Genomic DNA, 16,626 nt, shown 5'->3' with positions numbered 1-16,626 from the left:
GGTTATGAATATAATGTCCTAATTGTCTTGTTTCTCTGGGAAAGTCAGATTTCATTGCAGGTATTTTACTTCAGTTTACAGTTCTATCTCAGGGATCAAATAACTTGCCAAATGTCAGTAGTTGTCCTGTGATGTGTATCAGTTGTCTCATGACACATTCGATTTGTATGTAGAGTTAAAATTGGGATTATAATGATTTGAATACATTAGCTGCATCTGGCAGATACTTTAATGAATGATGTTGCCGATATTCAGAATGTAGATATGGCCTAAGGGTAAAGAAAACCAAGAATTTTCTCTTGAATATTTGGCTGGCTGCTATGCTTTTTGGATGGGGGCTCAAAAGAAGTCTTCTCAACCTGTTTAGTATAGTTTGATTCTTGTAGGTGTGTATAGTCTTGTTGTTTAACCAAGTTGGAATTAGAAGGACTTAAGCAATTGTGAAGAAGAATTAATGTATAAAGGCTGTATCTTGTATCTTTTTCTACCAAATTTCTTGTCCATTTGGCATGTGTATTTCCCTTTTCCTGTTTTGAATGGAGCTGAAAATAACATGGTATTTTGGCTTTAAAGGAAAATGACTCATTTTGTTGTGTTCGGCATTTAGTTTTTCAGAGATGTGTTTGACTTTCAAATGGCACAGGAGTTTGGGATTTTGGTCTCCTTTTCATTTTATTAGGAAAAATGTTATTCATGACACTAGATAGGAGTTTGTAAGCGGGATATTTTCCAGGTTAGGGGAAGAAATTATTTGTAAGTAGAAAGCCATTTTTTTTTTCTCCTGTGAGAGAACATTTCTGTAATGTGAATTTTCTCATTTTAATTTTATAGCACTCTTTTCTTTTTTAAAGGTTATTTATTTATTTTGAGAGAGACAGAGGCAGCATGAGTTGGGGGAAGGCAGTGAGAGAGGGAGACACAGAATCCCAAGCAGGTTCCATGCTGTCAGCATAGAGCCCTACATGGGGCCTGAACTCACAAAACCATGAGATCATGACCTGAGCTGAAACCAAGAGTAGGACATTTAACCGACTGAGCCACCCAGGTGCCCCATTTTTTAGAACTCTTTTAACGGTTTTGACTGAAAACCATTTTAGGGGAAATAGTGTAAAGAACTTCCCATTTAAAAAAATGTGTGACATTTAATGAATTTATAGTATTTATTTAGAAACTTATTTTCTTTTTGGTCTTGAATGCATCTTGAAGGTGAATGTCCTGTATCATTTCTTTAGGGCAAAGTGAACATATTACATAAACTAGCATTTGTCATCTCCATAAGTGTGAAGTATGTATAGAAGTCCTACCTATAATTGTCCTTCAGGAAGCTGACAGATGGGTTTTCCCTCTGTAAAAGCTGTCATTTGTGTGATTTGGGGTCTTTTAATAGTAAAGTCAGATGTTGTCTGCTTGGCTTAGTTCTCTTTGGGTAGGCAAAAAGTGAGAAAAGTCAGACCACTATTTTAGAAATTGTAAAGTCAAATTTAAAGAAATAAAATGTGCTTATGGCTGAGCAAAGATATATTAGGGATCACTGTACACGCTGAGATTTGAATTATAAAACTGTAATCAGATTCCTCTTTAGCAAGCAAATACTTTCTTCAGAGGTTGGGAGGAGTAATCCTTTCATATCAGTGGTCTCAAACCCAGATGCCTGCAGTCCTGGGTACCTCTCTAGTCACCATAAGGGGAATAAGCACAGTTTGTAGATCTCATGTTTCAAAAGCTAAAAACCTGAAATTCTGTGTGAAATCCTCCACGTTTAAATGTTGGCCAAGAATCTTTAAAAATCTTTAGAAAATTTAAAATGCTATGTGATTCAGCATCATGTGTACATCTGTAGGCTGGCAGTTTGTGAGGCTCCCTCTGCCCCCTTTTAGTAATTGACTATAGCTTTTGTATATAAATCTTAGGGAGGCTCTTCTGTATCTTTGTCCCCACTGCTGCCTCTTCTGTTGAAAACCATTGGCAAGTGAATTATAGTCACTTAGTGTCTTTCATAGGAGTTTAATACTATCAGGGAGGCACTATTAAAAAGTTAAATCTGTTTTATGCTACTTCATGTTACTTCACTCTGCCATTGTACATCTAAATGGAATCACGTATGGGCAAATGATTTATTCGAAGTGTAAGACAGACCAGTGGGTTTTAGTATATAACAAATGGGTTTTAGTGTAATAATATGGAAAGTTCATTAATAGGGTTTCAGATTCCACATTGCAATCAACCTTTAAGAAACTATTACTTGTTGAGTTTTAGTGTAGTATCAAAGAATATGCATAATTTAAAAACTATTTTAAAAGTGCATAATTAGATTATTGTGGCTGTATTAGTAAGAAGAATGAACAATTACTTGTTTTCCAACATCGCTTTAGTATTAGCCACTTTAATGGCACCATGCATTTTGGAATAGAGTACTGCAGTTCTCAGAATGTGGTCTGTTGACTCTGAATCCCTACCTAAGACCCTCTCACGGCCTTGCAGGTCAAAACTACCTTCATAATAATACTGAGGTTTTGTCTTTTCCACTGTTTTGAAATTTGTGCTATTGTTCAAAAGCAGTGGCGGGTAAAATACTGGCTTCTTAGCACAAATCAAAGTAGTGGCACCAAACTGTATTGAAAATTACTGTATTCTTTACTTTTTTGTACTTACAGGATAAGAAAAGCCAGTTTCACTCAAGGGTGTTCTTGGTGAAGCAGTAAATCTTAACCTGTGGATGTCTGCCCCTTTAATACGTAGTGTGACGAAATGAAAAGAACGTTGGCTGCCTTGAGGAAAACCACCTTTGCAGTTGTTTTAGTTACAAGCCGAACTAACTGCTTTCTTCAAGAATACTATTTTTACTTAAAAGACGATATTTGACAGACATTTTCTCAAAAATGACCGTAGTGTGCCTGTCACTTCAAGGAAAACAGCTGAAGCTATTTGTTGTCAGTAATAAAAGTGAGCTTTCAGTCACATATTAGAATTTTGGGAAATTTGTATTCATCATTGTGTGTTTGACCCTGTAGATCGTTAGTGACTTTAACAAACATGATTTTTGAAGATCTGTTTAAGTCAGTCAACCATTATTTTCCAAATGACCAATGCATGCTGTTCTAGACTCACACACGGGCAAAAGATGTGGTAGGTTTCAGGTTTCACATTGCTGCCAACCTTTAAGAAATGATCACTTGTCGAGTTTTGGTATAATATCAAAGAAGAAAATCTATTGTGACCTGTAAGGAGTATTAAAAATATCACTCCCCTTTTCTAACTTCTAAGAAGAGGGCCAGCTCTTCTTCACATACTCCAACCAAAACAATATACTGTAACATACTGAATGCAGAAGCAATCTGAGATTCTAGCTATCTTATATTAAGACTGATAATAAAGAGGTCTGCAAAAATGTAGAACAGTAGAAATGTATTCCCATCACAAATATTTTTGGAAAAATAGTTATTTTTCATAAGGTAATTTTTGTCCGTATGTAATGAGTTTATTATTTTTGAAATAAATATTCAAATATTTTCTCGGTGTTTAATATTATAAATATCAGTGTTTCTGACTCTTATAAACAAAAGCAGTTTGGTGTCCTCAATTGTTAAGAGTGTAAAGTGGTTTTAAGATAAAATTTTGAGAATCCTTAAAGTACATGAGGAGTTGGGAAGGGAGACTCTTCCCTGTTGGGAAGACTCTTTAGGAATATGTGGGGAGGTGAAAAACATGTATCCAGGGATTCTGATGTACTTTCAGAGAAAACCCTTCATAGGAGATAGAAAGAAATAAACTTAATGGTCTCTGTGTTCTTGAAGCCTGAAGTATTTTGGTAAATTTTTAGTTTCTCTTTGGTCTTTACCATAATCTTATTCTTTGGTTCCTTAGTGTTAAATTTTCTGAAGTTTTCTGTGGTCAGCTGTGACATGAGGAAAATTAAGGACAAAAATAGGAGTTTTTAATAGAGCTAAATTTATTTAGTTTATATTTAATATAAGATTATGGCCTCACATTTTTGCTGTGAAAATGAAGTATAGTAATTTTTTTTTTTTTTTTTTTTGCATGTGTGTGTTGTCCAAATAGCTACATTGCTTCTCTTATTATTCATCCATTCCCATTCCCATTCGCCATTTTGGAAATCCTGAAGCTGGGGAACCCATGAGCAGTGTTAATTAAATTCAGTTAGAAGCAGTACAAAATGAATTTAAAAAAAATGTATCCAGAAGTTGAATGTCTTGAAGTAAAATTTCAGACATACAATGAAAAAGTCTTTCATGATCACAGAGATAAGAGAATCATCCCTAATGTGTTGGTGCTTCTTGCTTGGGCCAAGGCAGCCCTAATCTTTCCAGGTTCTTCCCTGCCATCCTGTTGGTCAGGGTATCTGTAGCTCCCAATATTTCAGTCATAACACAGGGTGGGTGGGTAGCAAGAAAGGTTTTAGAAAAACAAATCCACAGTGTAGATGAGAAGACTCTGTTGACCCCTTCCATCTTACACCCAAGACCTCCTAAAGAAGCTTCCCTAGGAACATGCCTTAGGTGGTTTCCTGTTGCCTTGCTCTGGGACTGTGTGAAAAGGGGTTTTGGGGTTGGATGCCCTCTGGACTGGATTGAATAAGGCAGCACCAGGTTTTCAGTTATCTGGTGGGGGAGGGTGTGCTTACTAGATGCTGGCACAATTAAATGATGATGTAAAAATGCCCTTGGTAATTTTGCCCAAAACAAAGCCTTTTCTCCCTGTGACAGTGGCTGGCAGGTGGGATCACCATGTGATAGCTTTAATTTGATGTCAGTGAGAATGTTGAGCAGCTGGCATGCAAAGAGACTGTTCAGAGGTGGCAGTGTATATAGTATGATGCCATAGTTGTGTAAAAGAACAATGTGAAAATTAAGGACTGAGTGCCTATACTTAGAAAAGTGCAGGGTGATATAGCAGAAAAGGCCTTAAGTTTGACTCCTATCTCTACCATCTGTCTAGCAACATTATCTGTAATTTCATTGCTTCTTGAGTTTTGGGCTTTAAGATTTAGGGAGTTTTCTTCTGGGGAAATGCCAGCAATATTCCTACAGTGTTTTCTTTTTCTACAAGAAGATAATCTGAGCACAGATTTTTACTGTACGATTTAGTGATGTAGGTAAACACTACTGTTGGCTGTTGTTTCTTTATATGGATTATTAAACCATTTATTCCAAAATAAAATGATAACGGTATGCAAAAGTTTTATTCTGTGGATGGATAGGTAAAGGTTGGAGTGAGGTCACTTTAAAGGCAGTATGATAATGGGGCGCCTGGGTGGCGCAGTCGGTTAAGCGTCCGACTTCAGCCAGGTCACGATCTCGCGGTCCGTGAGTTCGAGCCCCGCGTCGGGCTCTGGGCTGATGGCTCAGAGCCTGGAGCCTGTTTCCGATTCTGTGTCTCCCTCTCTCTGCCCCTCCCCTGTTCATGCTCTGTCTGTCTCTCTCTGTCCCAAAAATAAATAAAAAACGTTGAAAAAAAAAAATTAAAAAAAAAAAAGGCAGTATGATAATAATGATTATTGGGTTAAGTGGTGAGTTATTAAACGTTTTCTGTATGTTAACTCGTCTGCTTATAAGAGGTATATGGGCAACTGTCCTAAAAGAAATCTGTATATTTGCACTTTTCTTGCCCATTTTTTTTAAGTTTATTTATTTTTGAGAGAGAGAGAGAGAGAGAGAGGGAGGGAGGGAGGGAGGGAGAGGGAGACATAGAATCCAAAGCAGGCTCCAGGCTCCAGCCTCCAAGCTGTTGTCAGCACAGAGCCTGACATGGGACTCAAGCCCATAAATCACAAGATCATGACCTGAGCCGAAGTCAGATGCTAAAACTGACTGAGCCACCCAGACGCCCCTCTTGCCTGTTTTAAACTTTAGTTTGAGGTGGAAGACCTAGGGGGTTAATTTTGTTGAGATTAGGATCAGGAACCTTTTCTTCTTCTGAAATGGATTATATACAAGTATTATTATATATTTTTCACTGTTGGAACTGTGTCTAAAGAAGCGGAAGAGTGGGGAAAGACTTGGTTTATCCCGTCTTTGCTTGGGAGAAGTTGTTGACTTCTGTAGGAAGAAAAGTAGGGCTGTCAGGAAAAGTTCATGGGGGAGGTAATATTTGAGCTGGTCCTGAAATAAGTAGGAGTGATGCTGGTAGAAATGTACTGGTGGCAGATTTTGTCAGTTTTCCATCATTAAGGTAATTACTGGTAAACATGAAACATGGGAAGGTGTAGCCTGTCTTACAGTTGCAGATCTGTGAAGGCTGTCATCTTGTAGTAGCTAGCTGGTGTGTCAGGAATATCTTTCCATCCTGGAGAATTGAAGCCTTTCTATGATCTAAATATACCATTTTTTAGTTTTAGAAATTCAGCTAGAAATCCACCAGGTTTCATTCAGTGTAGGGGTATGTAGGTCTGAACATGCAGGTGTGATATGTGACGGGTAGATAGAGAATTCTAAAATGGAGGAGCCTGCATTGATGCTATTACCAGTTGAGGCTCAGTGAGAAGATGAATTATCTTTGAAATTAGAATATTATATTTGGGGAAAAGGAGATTGAATTTATAGAGGATTTTCAGGGCAGCAATGAAATATGTTAGAGTCTAGTAGGTTATACTTTGATTTCTTGTCTGTTTTTTCAAAAGCTTATTTATTGGGGTGCCTGAACAGCTCAGTCGGTTAAGTGTCTGACTTCATCTCAGGTCATGATCTTGAGGTTTGCAAGTTTGAGCCCTACATCAGGCTCTTTGCTGTCAGCATGGAGCCTGTTTTGGATCCTCTGTCCCCCCCCCCCCCCCGCCCCTGCCCTGCTTGTGCTTACGCGCTCTCTCAAAAATAAATAAAACATTAAAAAAATAAATATTTATTTATTTTGAGAGAGAGAGAGTGTGCCCTCATGCACGCACAAGTGGGGGGAGGGATGGGGTGGGGAGGAGCAGAGGAAGGGGGAGAGAGAGAATCCCGAGCAGGCTCCATGCTCAGCACAGAGCCTGACAGTGGGGCTGTGCTGGGCTTGATCTCATGACTGGTGAAATCACAACTTAAGCCAGTATATCGAGATTTGGACACTTGACCAACTGAGCCACCCAGGCGCCCCTCTTGTCTCTTTTTAAAATCAGTTTGCTGTTACCTTACATTGGTGCTTTAAGAAAAAAATTCCAGCCTTTGGATCTGTAAAATGCCTATAAATTTAAAGGAATGAAATAGGTTATTGAATTGGAATATAGAATAAATCTTTGGTGTAGGAGTACTAAGCATTGTCGGGAGCTTATTGCTAGCCTATCCATTGTGTGTTACAGGCACTTCACAAAGGCTTTCCTGCCTGTCCCTGAATGAGATTAAATGTTGAGTTATGAGGTTATTTTGTAATATTGTGCTGTACTCTTAAAATTGTTTTCCATCACAACCACATGTAAAGATTTATTCTGAAATGGAATTTGGTGAGTTCTAGGGTAGTTTTCCTTTTATTTTAAAAACAAGGGAGATTTTTTTGTTCATGTTGCTACAAGAGAGAATATAGTTAATGAGTTTAAGCATTGTAAGCCTTTGGAGAAAGATCCTTTAAAGTAGATGAGTGCCTAATAATCATGTATAGACATTCAGTAACTTAGTACATGAATGTGATCCTTGGTCTGCGGTGATACTGTGATTTGTGTGTGTGCTGAGGACTCTATGATGTAAAAGGGGGAACTAAATACCCTTTTATTTTATTGTATTTTATTTTATTTTTTAATGTTTATTTATTTTGAGAGAGAGAGTATGAGCAGGGGAGGAGCAGAGAGAGAGAGGGAGAGAGAATCCCAAGCAGGCTCTGGGTTGTCAGCGCAGAGCCCGAAGTGGGGGCTCAATCCCATGATCATGACCTGATCTGAAATCAGGAGTCGGACACTTAGCCTACTGAGCCAGGCACCCCAATACTCCTTTTTTGTTTGTTTGTAGATTTCTTTGTCATGATTATCTGGGATTTATGCTTAGGGGACCAATTTAGTACTAGTAACAGTCTTGATATTTGCAAGAATGATAAATTTTTTGTAAATTTTGGGGTTAAATTTAAGAAATTTAAAAAACTTGATACTTGGGGAAACAGCCTAAATGTCCATGTAAAATCAGTTTGTATATGAAAGTTTCAGATGGGTTAGATGCAATTGAATATGACAGTAGGTGCTATTCTCATGTAAACTGTAGGTATGTATTCCCCACTGATAATATGTATTTGCTTTTCATTCTTAAGAATTCCAGGACTGAAAAGAGCCACATTTTCCCTTACAGGGTGAGAACATGAAACCTGACAGACTCAAATGAGCCCTATCAGTAGTAGATGAGCTGGGAGTAAGTCCCAGATTTCTTGCTATCCTGTAGGCATCGTTTCCAGTACAGATGGTGTACATTTCAGATGTGGTGAGGAGTCCACTGTGATTTTTAAGATTAGAAAATTAGTAGTAACCAGCCCCTCAGTGGCCTGAAATTTGCTGTTGAGTTCTTGACTTAGTACTTTTAGCGTTTTTATGTTCTCAAAGCTTATTTAGTGTTACAAGTACTGTGTACATGGAATGATATTTGGAGCCGTGAAAGCGGCATTTAATTTTTAAAATCAGTTATTCCGCAGTTTGAAAAGACTTTGATAAATTTTATCTGCCCCAACTCCTCTCTCTCTCTCCTCCACAACTGTGTACTTTGTGAAAGTTGTCCATTCAGTTTGGTTGAAGAAAAAGGAATGGGGTTGAAATGGGTTTACTTGTATGCAGGAAAACACATACCTTCTCAAAGTGTCACTACTGTTCTGTTTAGGAAGTAACACCTTTCTTAGCCTTTTCCCTCCAACTCTGCCCCTTTGCTCCAGGAGTTCTGAAAGAGCCTTCCAGTTTATTTTATCCCCATTTTCTAGTTGGTCTTCTTTCAGAGCTCATGAATCCCATAATGCTTTACTCTTAAGGTATTTTATCTTTTCTTGGAATGTAGAAGAAGCATGCCTTGTAAATGAGCAAACTGGGATTTGGTGAAAAGGCTTGACTTGACTGGACAAGGAAAACACATTTTGTTAATGAAAGTAAATCCAACGGTAGGCAACAAAAATGAAAATGTATTTTCTTTGGGGCCAATTCACACATGGTCAAGTGCTGTTCTTTGGGAGTGAGAATAAAGTCACCAGTGAGTGGGAGAGAAGTTAAGTATGGCATCGTCTGAAAGTAATTCTTGCTTAGGAGTAAGATTCAGAATTGGAAAGTAACTGTATATATGTTAGTGTTTGAAAGATGTTCCTCAGCATTAAACAGAGAATAGAATTTATAGGATAAAGTAAAGTGGAGAGACAGCTGGGTCCTACTAGAATCTCTTACCGACATATTATTTGCCCATATAATATGGTTTGTGGCAGCTTTTTAATCCTGAACTGGCTTTAAGCTATGATGTATTTTTGGAGTATGTATACCACTCTCACCTGTCAGTACAAATTATTGAAATTTGAAGTTGTGTATTTTTGTCACTTGTTCGAATGCAAAATTCATGGAGTTTCTTAATGTTTTAATTTTTTTCTATTGCTTTCTAAAATTGGTTTTAAGAGAATTATTTATGAAAAAGTTTCAAAGACCAAGCAGTTGTTTTGGTTATAGAAGTTGACAGAAGTGCCTAGTTTAAATTAGTATTATAATATTTTATATTCAAGACTGTTTCCTTGAGAGAAACTGCAAAATCATAATAGATAACATGAGTTAATGTCTTCTAGTTATTTAGCCCTTTGAGATTTTTCGAAGCATACTTGACACTCTTGGAAATGATGGAGGTGTATGTGCACCCCAGTGTTTATGACATTATCAGCATTAACCAAATTATGGGAAAAACCCAAATGTCCATCGATGAGTGGCTAAAGAAGTGGTATATATGTGCAGTGGAGTAATATGCAACCATCAAGAAGAATGAAATCTCGCCGTTTGAATGACATGGATGGAGCTACTCAGAGTGTATTATGCTAAGTGAAATGAATCAGTCAGGGAAAGACCAGTACCATGTGATTTCACTCATGTGGAATTTAAGTAACAAAACAGATGAACATGGGGAAGGGAAACAAAAGGCGGTGGGGAGACAAACCATAAAAGACTCTTAACTATGGAGAACAAGCTGAGGGTTGATGGAGGGAGGAGATGGGCGAAATGGGTGATGAGTATTAAGGAGGGCACTTGCTGTAATGAACATTGAGTTTTCGGTGTAAGTGATGAATCACTAAATTCTACTCCTGAAACCAGTATTATACTATATATTAACTAAAATTTAAATAATAGCTTGAAATATTAAAAAGCAAAAGAAATGGGAGGAGGTGTTATTCGTGTTTTATAGATGACGTGGAGGTTTTAATTTGTACAGTTTTGCATCAGAAGGTCCTTCAGGAACTTGAGACTGTGTCTTAAGTCAGTTAGGCTTTCATGCTTTTTCTGTCCCATTATGTTAAATTCTTAATAGATCTATGCTCCTCCATAGTTTCATTCCATGGTATACATGTACAAAGAGATATGCAAGAATCTCTTTTGACATATGTAGCACACAGTGTTTAAAAACTGGCTTTCCATCGGTGTTGCTTCAAGAACCAGCTTTATTGCCACCTTTTGTATTATAAATGCTAGGAGCCTCAGTTTCCTCATCTGTAAAAAGGGATTAATGTTGTTATTATTGAAGTTGCTAATGGGGCAGTGAGGGAAAGTAGGAATTGTAGGGAAATGAGGGAAGTGTAGGGAAATGAGGGAATTGTAGAGTTGACTTGTGACTCTTTTCTTGGGACAAAAGTCAAAGACAATATAAAAACATTCTTGCCATAGCAAATTTCTTTGTGTGCTACTATTAGAAATCACCAAATAATGATACGAGTACCTATCAGAACTATTTTTGTTTAAAAATAATTGGTACATGTAGTTTATTCTCCTTTTGTTTTGTTTTTAAAGGTTACGGGAAGTTTCAGAGAAACTGAACAAATACAACTTAAACAGGTAATAGTTTTAAGGTATTTTAAATTTTCTGAAAACGATTTTTCTTAACTAGGAAAAAGAACTCATTTAGGTAGAAGCTACTAAGAATATTGTAAGCTATCAACTTTTATTAATTCGTTTCATTTGAATTATAGGTGCTATTCATACTGGTTTTTTAAAAATCTGGCAGACCAAGGACATACAGTAACTATGAGGATATCGCAATTATTATTTTTCACTATTGCTTTAAGATATGTAAATAATAATTTTTAGAAACAAGTTTTGCCAGCTATCTTTTCCTTTGGTTAATTGGATAAAAACCAAACAACCAACCAACCCTAAAATGAGTTTGCCATTTAAAAAATTATTTTTCTTTGTCTTTCTTTTTTATTCCCTAGCCATCCCCCTTTGAATGTATTGGAACAGGCTACTATCAAACAGTGTGTGGTAGGACCAAATCATGCTGCCTTTCTTCTTGAGGTAAATCGTTTACTGTAAGATACAGAAATGAAAAGGAACAGTTAAAGTAACAATTGTGCATTATCATGTGTCTTCCTTTTAAGCCAGAAAATTTTCTGTTTTTAAAATAGAAGGTTCTTGCAAGAGTTATTTCAGAGATCACCCAGTTCTATTTCCTTATTGTGTACATTCTCTGGTTCAGAGAAAGCTTAAATGATTTACTACAGCTTGAAACTAGTTAGTAACAGAATGGAGAAGTTCCTGATATCCAGTCATTTACTTACTCTGAATTCTGTTAGATTGGGATACTTTACCTTATTTTTGCTGCTATCCTGATCATGTATGTAACACATACTTGTGCACGTCAGGTGTGAGTGCCTTCTGGAAAGGAGCTTATATGTTGTCTTAGGAATTGACAGTGATGGGGACATAATCTGTTTATTGAATAAATTCATATTTTAATACACATTTTTACTTGGGCCATTTCTTCTATTTTTTTAATTTTTTTTTGCTTTCAGGATGGTAGAGTTTGCAGGATCGGTTTTTCAGTACAGCCAGACAGATTGGAATTAGGCAAACCTGATAATAACGATGGGTAAGACATTATGCCCTTTGCATTTAGTAAGTATTTAGCTCTTAAAAGATATTATATTAAACCTGTGTTTTGATTCTGATAGCCCTCAAGTTTAAGAAAAAAGCATTGTAGAAAATGAGGGACTTAAAATAGTGAACTGGTTATTTTGTAGTTTGATTTTAATTTTTCTGCAAGTGGTGATTTATAGCTAAAATATTAGCATTAAAAATAGCAGAAGAGTGGATCACTTAACAGAAGTTTGTTACCAGAAGAATGATTTATGTATGTGGTAGGTCCCAAGTCAGATCTGCTCTTTGATTGAAATGACTTTTTAGATCTTTTTTTTTTTTTTTTTTTTTTTTTAAGATTTTTAAGTAATCTCTACACCTAATGTGGGGTTTGAACTCATGACCCCAAGACTGAGTCGCACGCTCTACCAATTGAGCACTGGCACTCCGTGTTTTTTCCTTTTTAATATTTCCAAATCCAGTAACTCAATTTGAGATTGACAATGGTGTTTAAAATTGCAGTCTTTATAAATGATGATATATTAAAAGAGTTACTGGATAATGTATGATGGATTTCAGTTGACTGCCTCTAAGGAAAGCATGATTCCTTTAAAAAATCTAAAGAACAATTCATTTGCAGTTAAACCATGAAAACGCTTTCAACCAGGAGTGAGTGCTGGATTGCCAGGAGCCTGTGATTTGTTAGGCTTGCTCTTTGATGTGAAGTATACATTCCAGGAGGAGCAGTGGGAGAATTTGTGGGGTTGGTATTTGAGCACAGTCACTGCCAGGGTAGTGAGGCTGGGAGACCCAGGCTTGTGCCTAGGCAGTTTGGACCTGTTCTGTAGCTGTTCTACCTCCCATCTTTGTTTTTGTTTTTTCCCCTCCCCAGGTCGAAGTTGAACAGCAACTCGGGAGCAGGGAGGACATCCAGGCCTGGGAGGACAAGTGATTCCCCATGGTTTCTCTCAGGTTCTGAGACTCTGGGCAGGCTGGCAGGCAACACGTTGGGGTAAGTTGTGACCACTTGATGGCCTCCACTGGTCTGGGCCTGCGCTCTGTGAATGCTCTCACTCTGATTGATTGTCTTCAATATTATCCGGCTCTGTAGTGAGGAAACTCCTGAACTCTGGGCAGGCATTCCCATGGGTCTTGGCGAGGCAGTGTGATAAAAATAACCCATGCAGGCTAATTACAATTAACCCAGGCCCTTGACCTTTTAAAAATGTCTAATGTTGAGATGTGTTTATTATATCACTTACCATGTCATTTGTGTTATTTCAGTTTTTCAGTGATGCCGCCTTTGGTCTTACTTGTGCTAACTCTTGGGTAAAAAAATCTAACGTTTGTTTCTTTCTAGTATCCAAATTTGGTAGTTCTTTCTGAATTAATTTAGTGAGGTTTGAAAATCATGTGACTAAACCTGACAGCCTTTAATAAAGGTATTTTTATGTTTTTTATTGATATATTTGACATATAACATTATATTAGTTTCAGATGTATGACATAATGATTTGATATTTATGTATTGTGAAACGATCACCACAATAAGTCTACTTAACATCCATTGCCATACATAGTTAAAATTTTTTTTTCTTGTGATGAGGACTTCTAAGATCTTTGAAATAGGCAATAATACAGTATATTAGCTACAGTCATCATGTTGTACATTACATCTCCATGACTTATGTATTTTATAACTGGAAATTTGTACCTTATTTTTACTTTTTAGATTATTTATAAAATGTATACCTCTTAAACTAGATAATCAACTCTTCCATTTTATCTAAAGTTGATAAGCTGTCAAATTAAGGAAATCATATACAGATCCCAAGCTAGATGATTTTACTCATTTTATGCCTTGATTCTTGAATAGCTAGATTTTCTGAAATTACCTGATGAATGATTAGATAATGCCAAATCAGTTAGAAAATATGTTCAAAGACTGATCTGTGAAATATAACTAGAAGCAATTTAAATTGTTTTAAAGTATAGTAAGGGGAGGAGGAAGGTTTTAAGCATTTTAAAAATATTTTGACACTGAAATTCTAGGTAAAGTTAGATTTGAAAATTGAGGGCTCCAAATGCTTATATATATATATATATATATATATATATATATATATATATATACACACACACACACACATACATATGTGTATATATATATACGTATATGTATATATATATGTATATGTATATATATATACGTATATGTATATATATATATACGTATATGTATATATATATATATTTTTTTTCTTTTTTGTTTTTATGCTGAACTAAGTTTATTTTGAGGTGAGAGGAAGGTTATTTATTTGAGTACATCCTTTATTTAGCTCATTCTGTGCTAGAACTATTAATAGGAAATGGCAGCTCTGATCTTTACTAAAATATTAAGTATCTCCTTTTAATGGTCCTATGCACATAACCAACAGAACAACAGTGTATGAGAAAGAATTTTGAAAATGATACGTAATAGAAGAGATTTTTTTTTTTTCATTTGATAAATCTGGAAGAAGTTTGATTACATTTATTTAAGAAAGAATAACTATTATGTATGATACTATGTCAAACTATACCGTATTCTTTTAAAAAATTGCTGTGTTTCATTGCAGAGTCAGCAAACTATAGCCTACGGGCTAAATCCATTCCTTCTTGTTTTTATTGAAACACAGGCGTGATTGGTACTTTTACTGTCTGTGGCTGCTTTGTGCTAAGATGGCAGAGATGAGTAGTTTTGATAAAGACTTAGGCCCACAAAGCCTAAATGAACTATTTCGTGTTCTGCTCTTTACAGAAAAAGTTGGCTGATCTCTGGTTTAGTTTATGCATTTATATAGTGGCATTTGTTATAGTGGCATAGCTAATCTGCATTTATATAGTGGCATTTGTTATAGTGGCATAGCTAACCTGTACTCTGTATTTATTTTTAAATTAAAGTTTTTATTTTGGAATAATTTGGCTTTCTTTCTGTTGTTCTTGAAGTGCATCACTGAAATAATTTGACTTTTAAAAAGTTGTGAAAACTTTAACCTAGTCTCCTCAAATGTTATTAACATTTTAAATAACTGTAGTACAGTGTTCATAACTAAGAAACTACTAACAGTGATTAGTGTGCTTAATCTACAGAGTTTATTTACATTCCACTAATTGTCCCACTAACACCCTTTCTCTGGTCCACCCGTTCAATTCAGGATCCCATATTGCATTTAGTTGTCATGCTTCTGTAATTTCTTCCAGTCTGGGACAGTTTCTCAATCTCCTTATCTTTCTTGACCCTGATTAGTTTGAAAAATGGTTGGTCCTGTTCTAGAATGTTTGAATTTGTCTATTAACTCATGATTAAATCCAGGTGATGCCCCCCCCCCCCCCCACCCCGTAAGTGTAACTTTTTTTTAGAGTGGTTTTCAGGTTTGCAGCAAAAATGAGACAAAGATAGAGATTTCCCATATATTCCCAGTCTCCACACATGTACAGTCTCTTACTATCAGCATTTTCCACCTGAGCATTTGTTAAAATTGATGAACCCACATGGGTACATCATTATAACCCAGAGTCCATAGTTCACATTAGATGTTGTACAGTCTGTGGGTTTGGACAAATTTATGACATGTATGTATCCTCCATTATAGTATCAAACAGAGTAATTTCATTTCCTTAAAAATCTTCTGTGCTCTGCCTCCCTCTCTCCCCTCTGACCCCTAGCAATCACTGATCTTTTTATTGTCTCCATTGTTTTGTCTTTCCCAGAATGTCATTTGGTTGGAATCACATGGAATGTAGCCTTTCCAGATTGGCTTCTTTCACTTAGTAATAGGCATTTAAGTTTCCTCCATGTCTTCATATAGCCTGATAGCTTGTTTGTTTTTAGTGCTGAATAATATTCCATTGTCTGGATGGTACCACAGATTATTTGTGCATTCACATACTGAAGGACATCTTGGCTGCTGCCAAGTTTTGGCAATCATGAATAAAACTGTTAATGTTGTGTGCAGGGTTTTGTGTGTGTGTGGGGGGGGGGGGGGTGGAGGTTTGGTGGGTATACGTTTTCAACTCCTAAATACCAAGGAGCACAATTGCTGGAATATATCTTTTTTTTTTTTTTTTTAACGTTTATTTATTTTTGAGACAGAGAGAGACAGAGCATGAACAGGGGAGGGGCAGAGAGAGAGGGAGACACAGAATCGGAAGCAGGCTCCAGGCTCTGAGCCGTCAGCCCAGAGCCCGACGCGGGGCTCGAACTCACGGACCGTGAGATCGTGACCTGAGCTGAAGTCGGACGCTTAACCCACTGAGCCACCCAGGCGTCCCTGGAATATATCTTAAGAGTATGTTTAGTTTTTTTGTTTTTTTATTTTGGGGAGAGAGCACGTGAAGGTGCGTGCAAGAGTAGGGGAGAGGGACAGAGGAGGAGAGAGAGACAGACACAGGGAGAGCAAGAACCTCAAGTAGGCTCCACGCTCAGCACAGAACTCAACTCAGGGCTGGATCCCATGACCCTGGGATCCCGACCTGAGCTGAAAACAAGTCGGATGCTCAGCCAACTGAGCCACTGAGTATGTTTCGTTTTGTAAAAAACTGACTACTGTTTCCAAAGTGGCTATCCCATTTTGTTTTCCCACCATCAGTGAGTGAGA

At 36.9% G+C, this 16,626-nt stretch overlaps 1 protein-coding gene across 7 annotated transcripts in view; it reads left to right on the top strand.

Annotated features, from left to right (window-relative positions):
• Positions 1 to 16,626, top strand: part of UBR5 (ubiquitin protein ligase E3 component n-recognin 5) — a 137,438-nt gene that overhangs the window by 30,928 nt on the left and 89,884 nt on the right. For all 7 annotated transcript variants that reach the window (XM_060611046.3, XM_060611048.2, XM_060611047.2 and 4 more), the window contains exons 2-5: positions 10,922 to 10,966; positions 11,344 to 11,425; positions 11,923 to 11,999; positions 12,879 to 12,998. In XM_060611046.3, the coding sequence (XP_060467029.1) occupies positions 10,922 to 10,966; positions 11,344 to 11,425; positions 11,923 to 11,999; positions 12,879 to 12,998 (324 nt within the window). The remainder of the gene's footprint in view (positions 1 to 10,921; positions 10,967 to 11,343; positions 11,426 to 11,922; positions 12,000 to 12,878; positions 12,999 to 16,626) is intronic.

This window comes from Panthera onca, chromosome F2 (genome assembly GCF_046562875.1).
Source record: "Panthera onca isolate mPanOnc1 chromosome F2, mPanOnc1 haplotype 2, whole genome shotgun sequence".
Taxonomy (NCBI): Eukaryota; Metazoa; Chordata; class Mammalia; order Carnivora; family Felidae; genus Panthera; species Panthera onca.
This window is presented reverse-complemented; position numbering and strand designations above follow the sequence as displayed.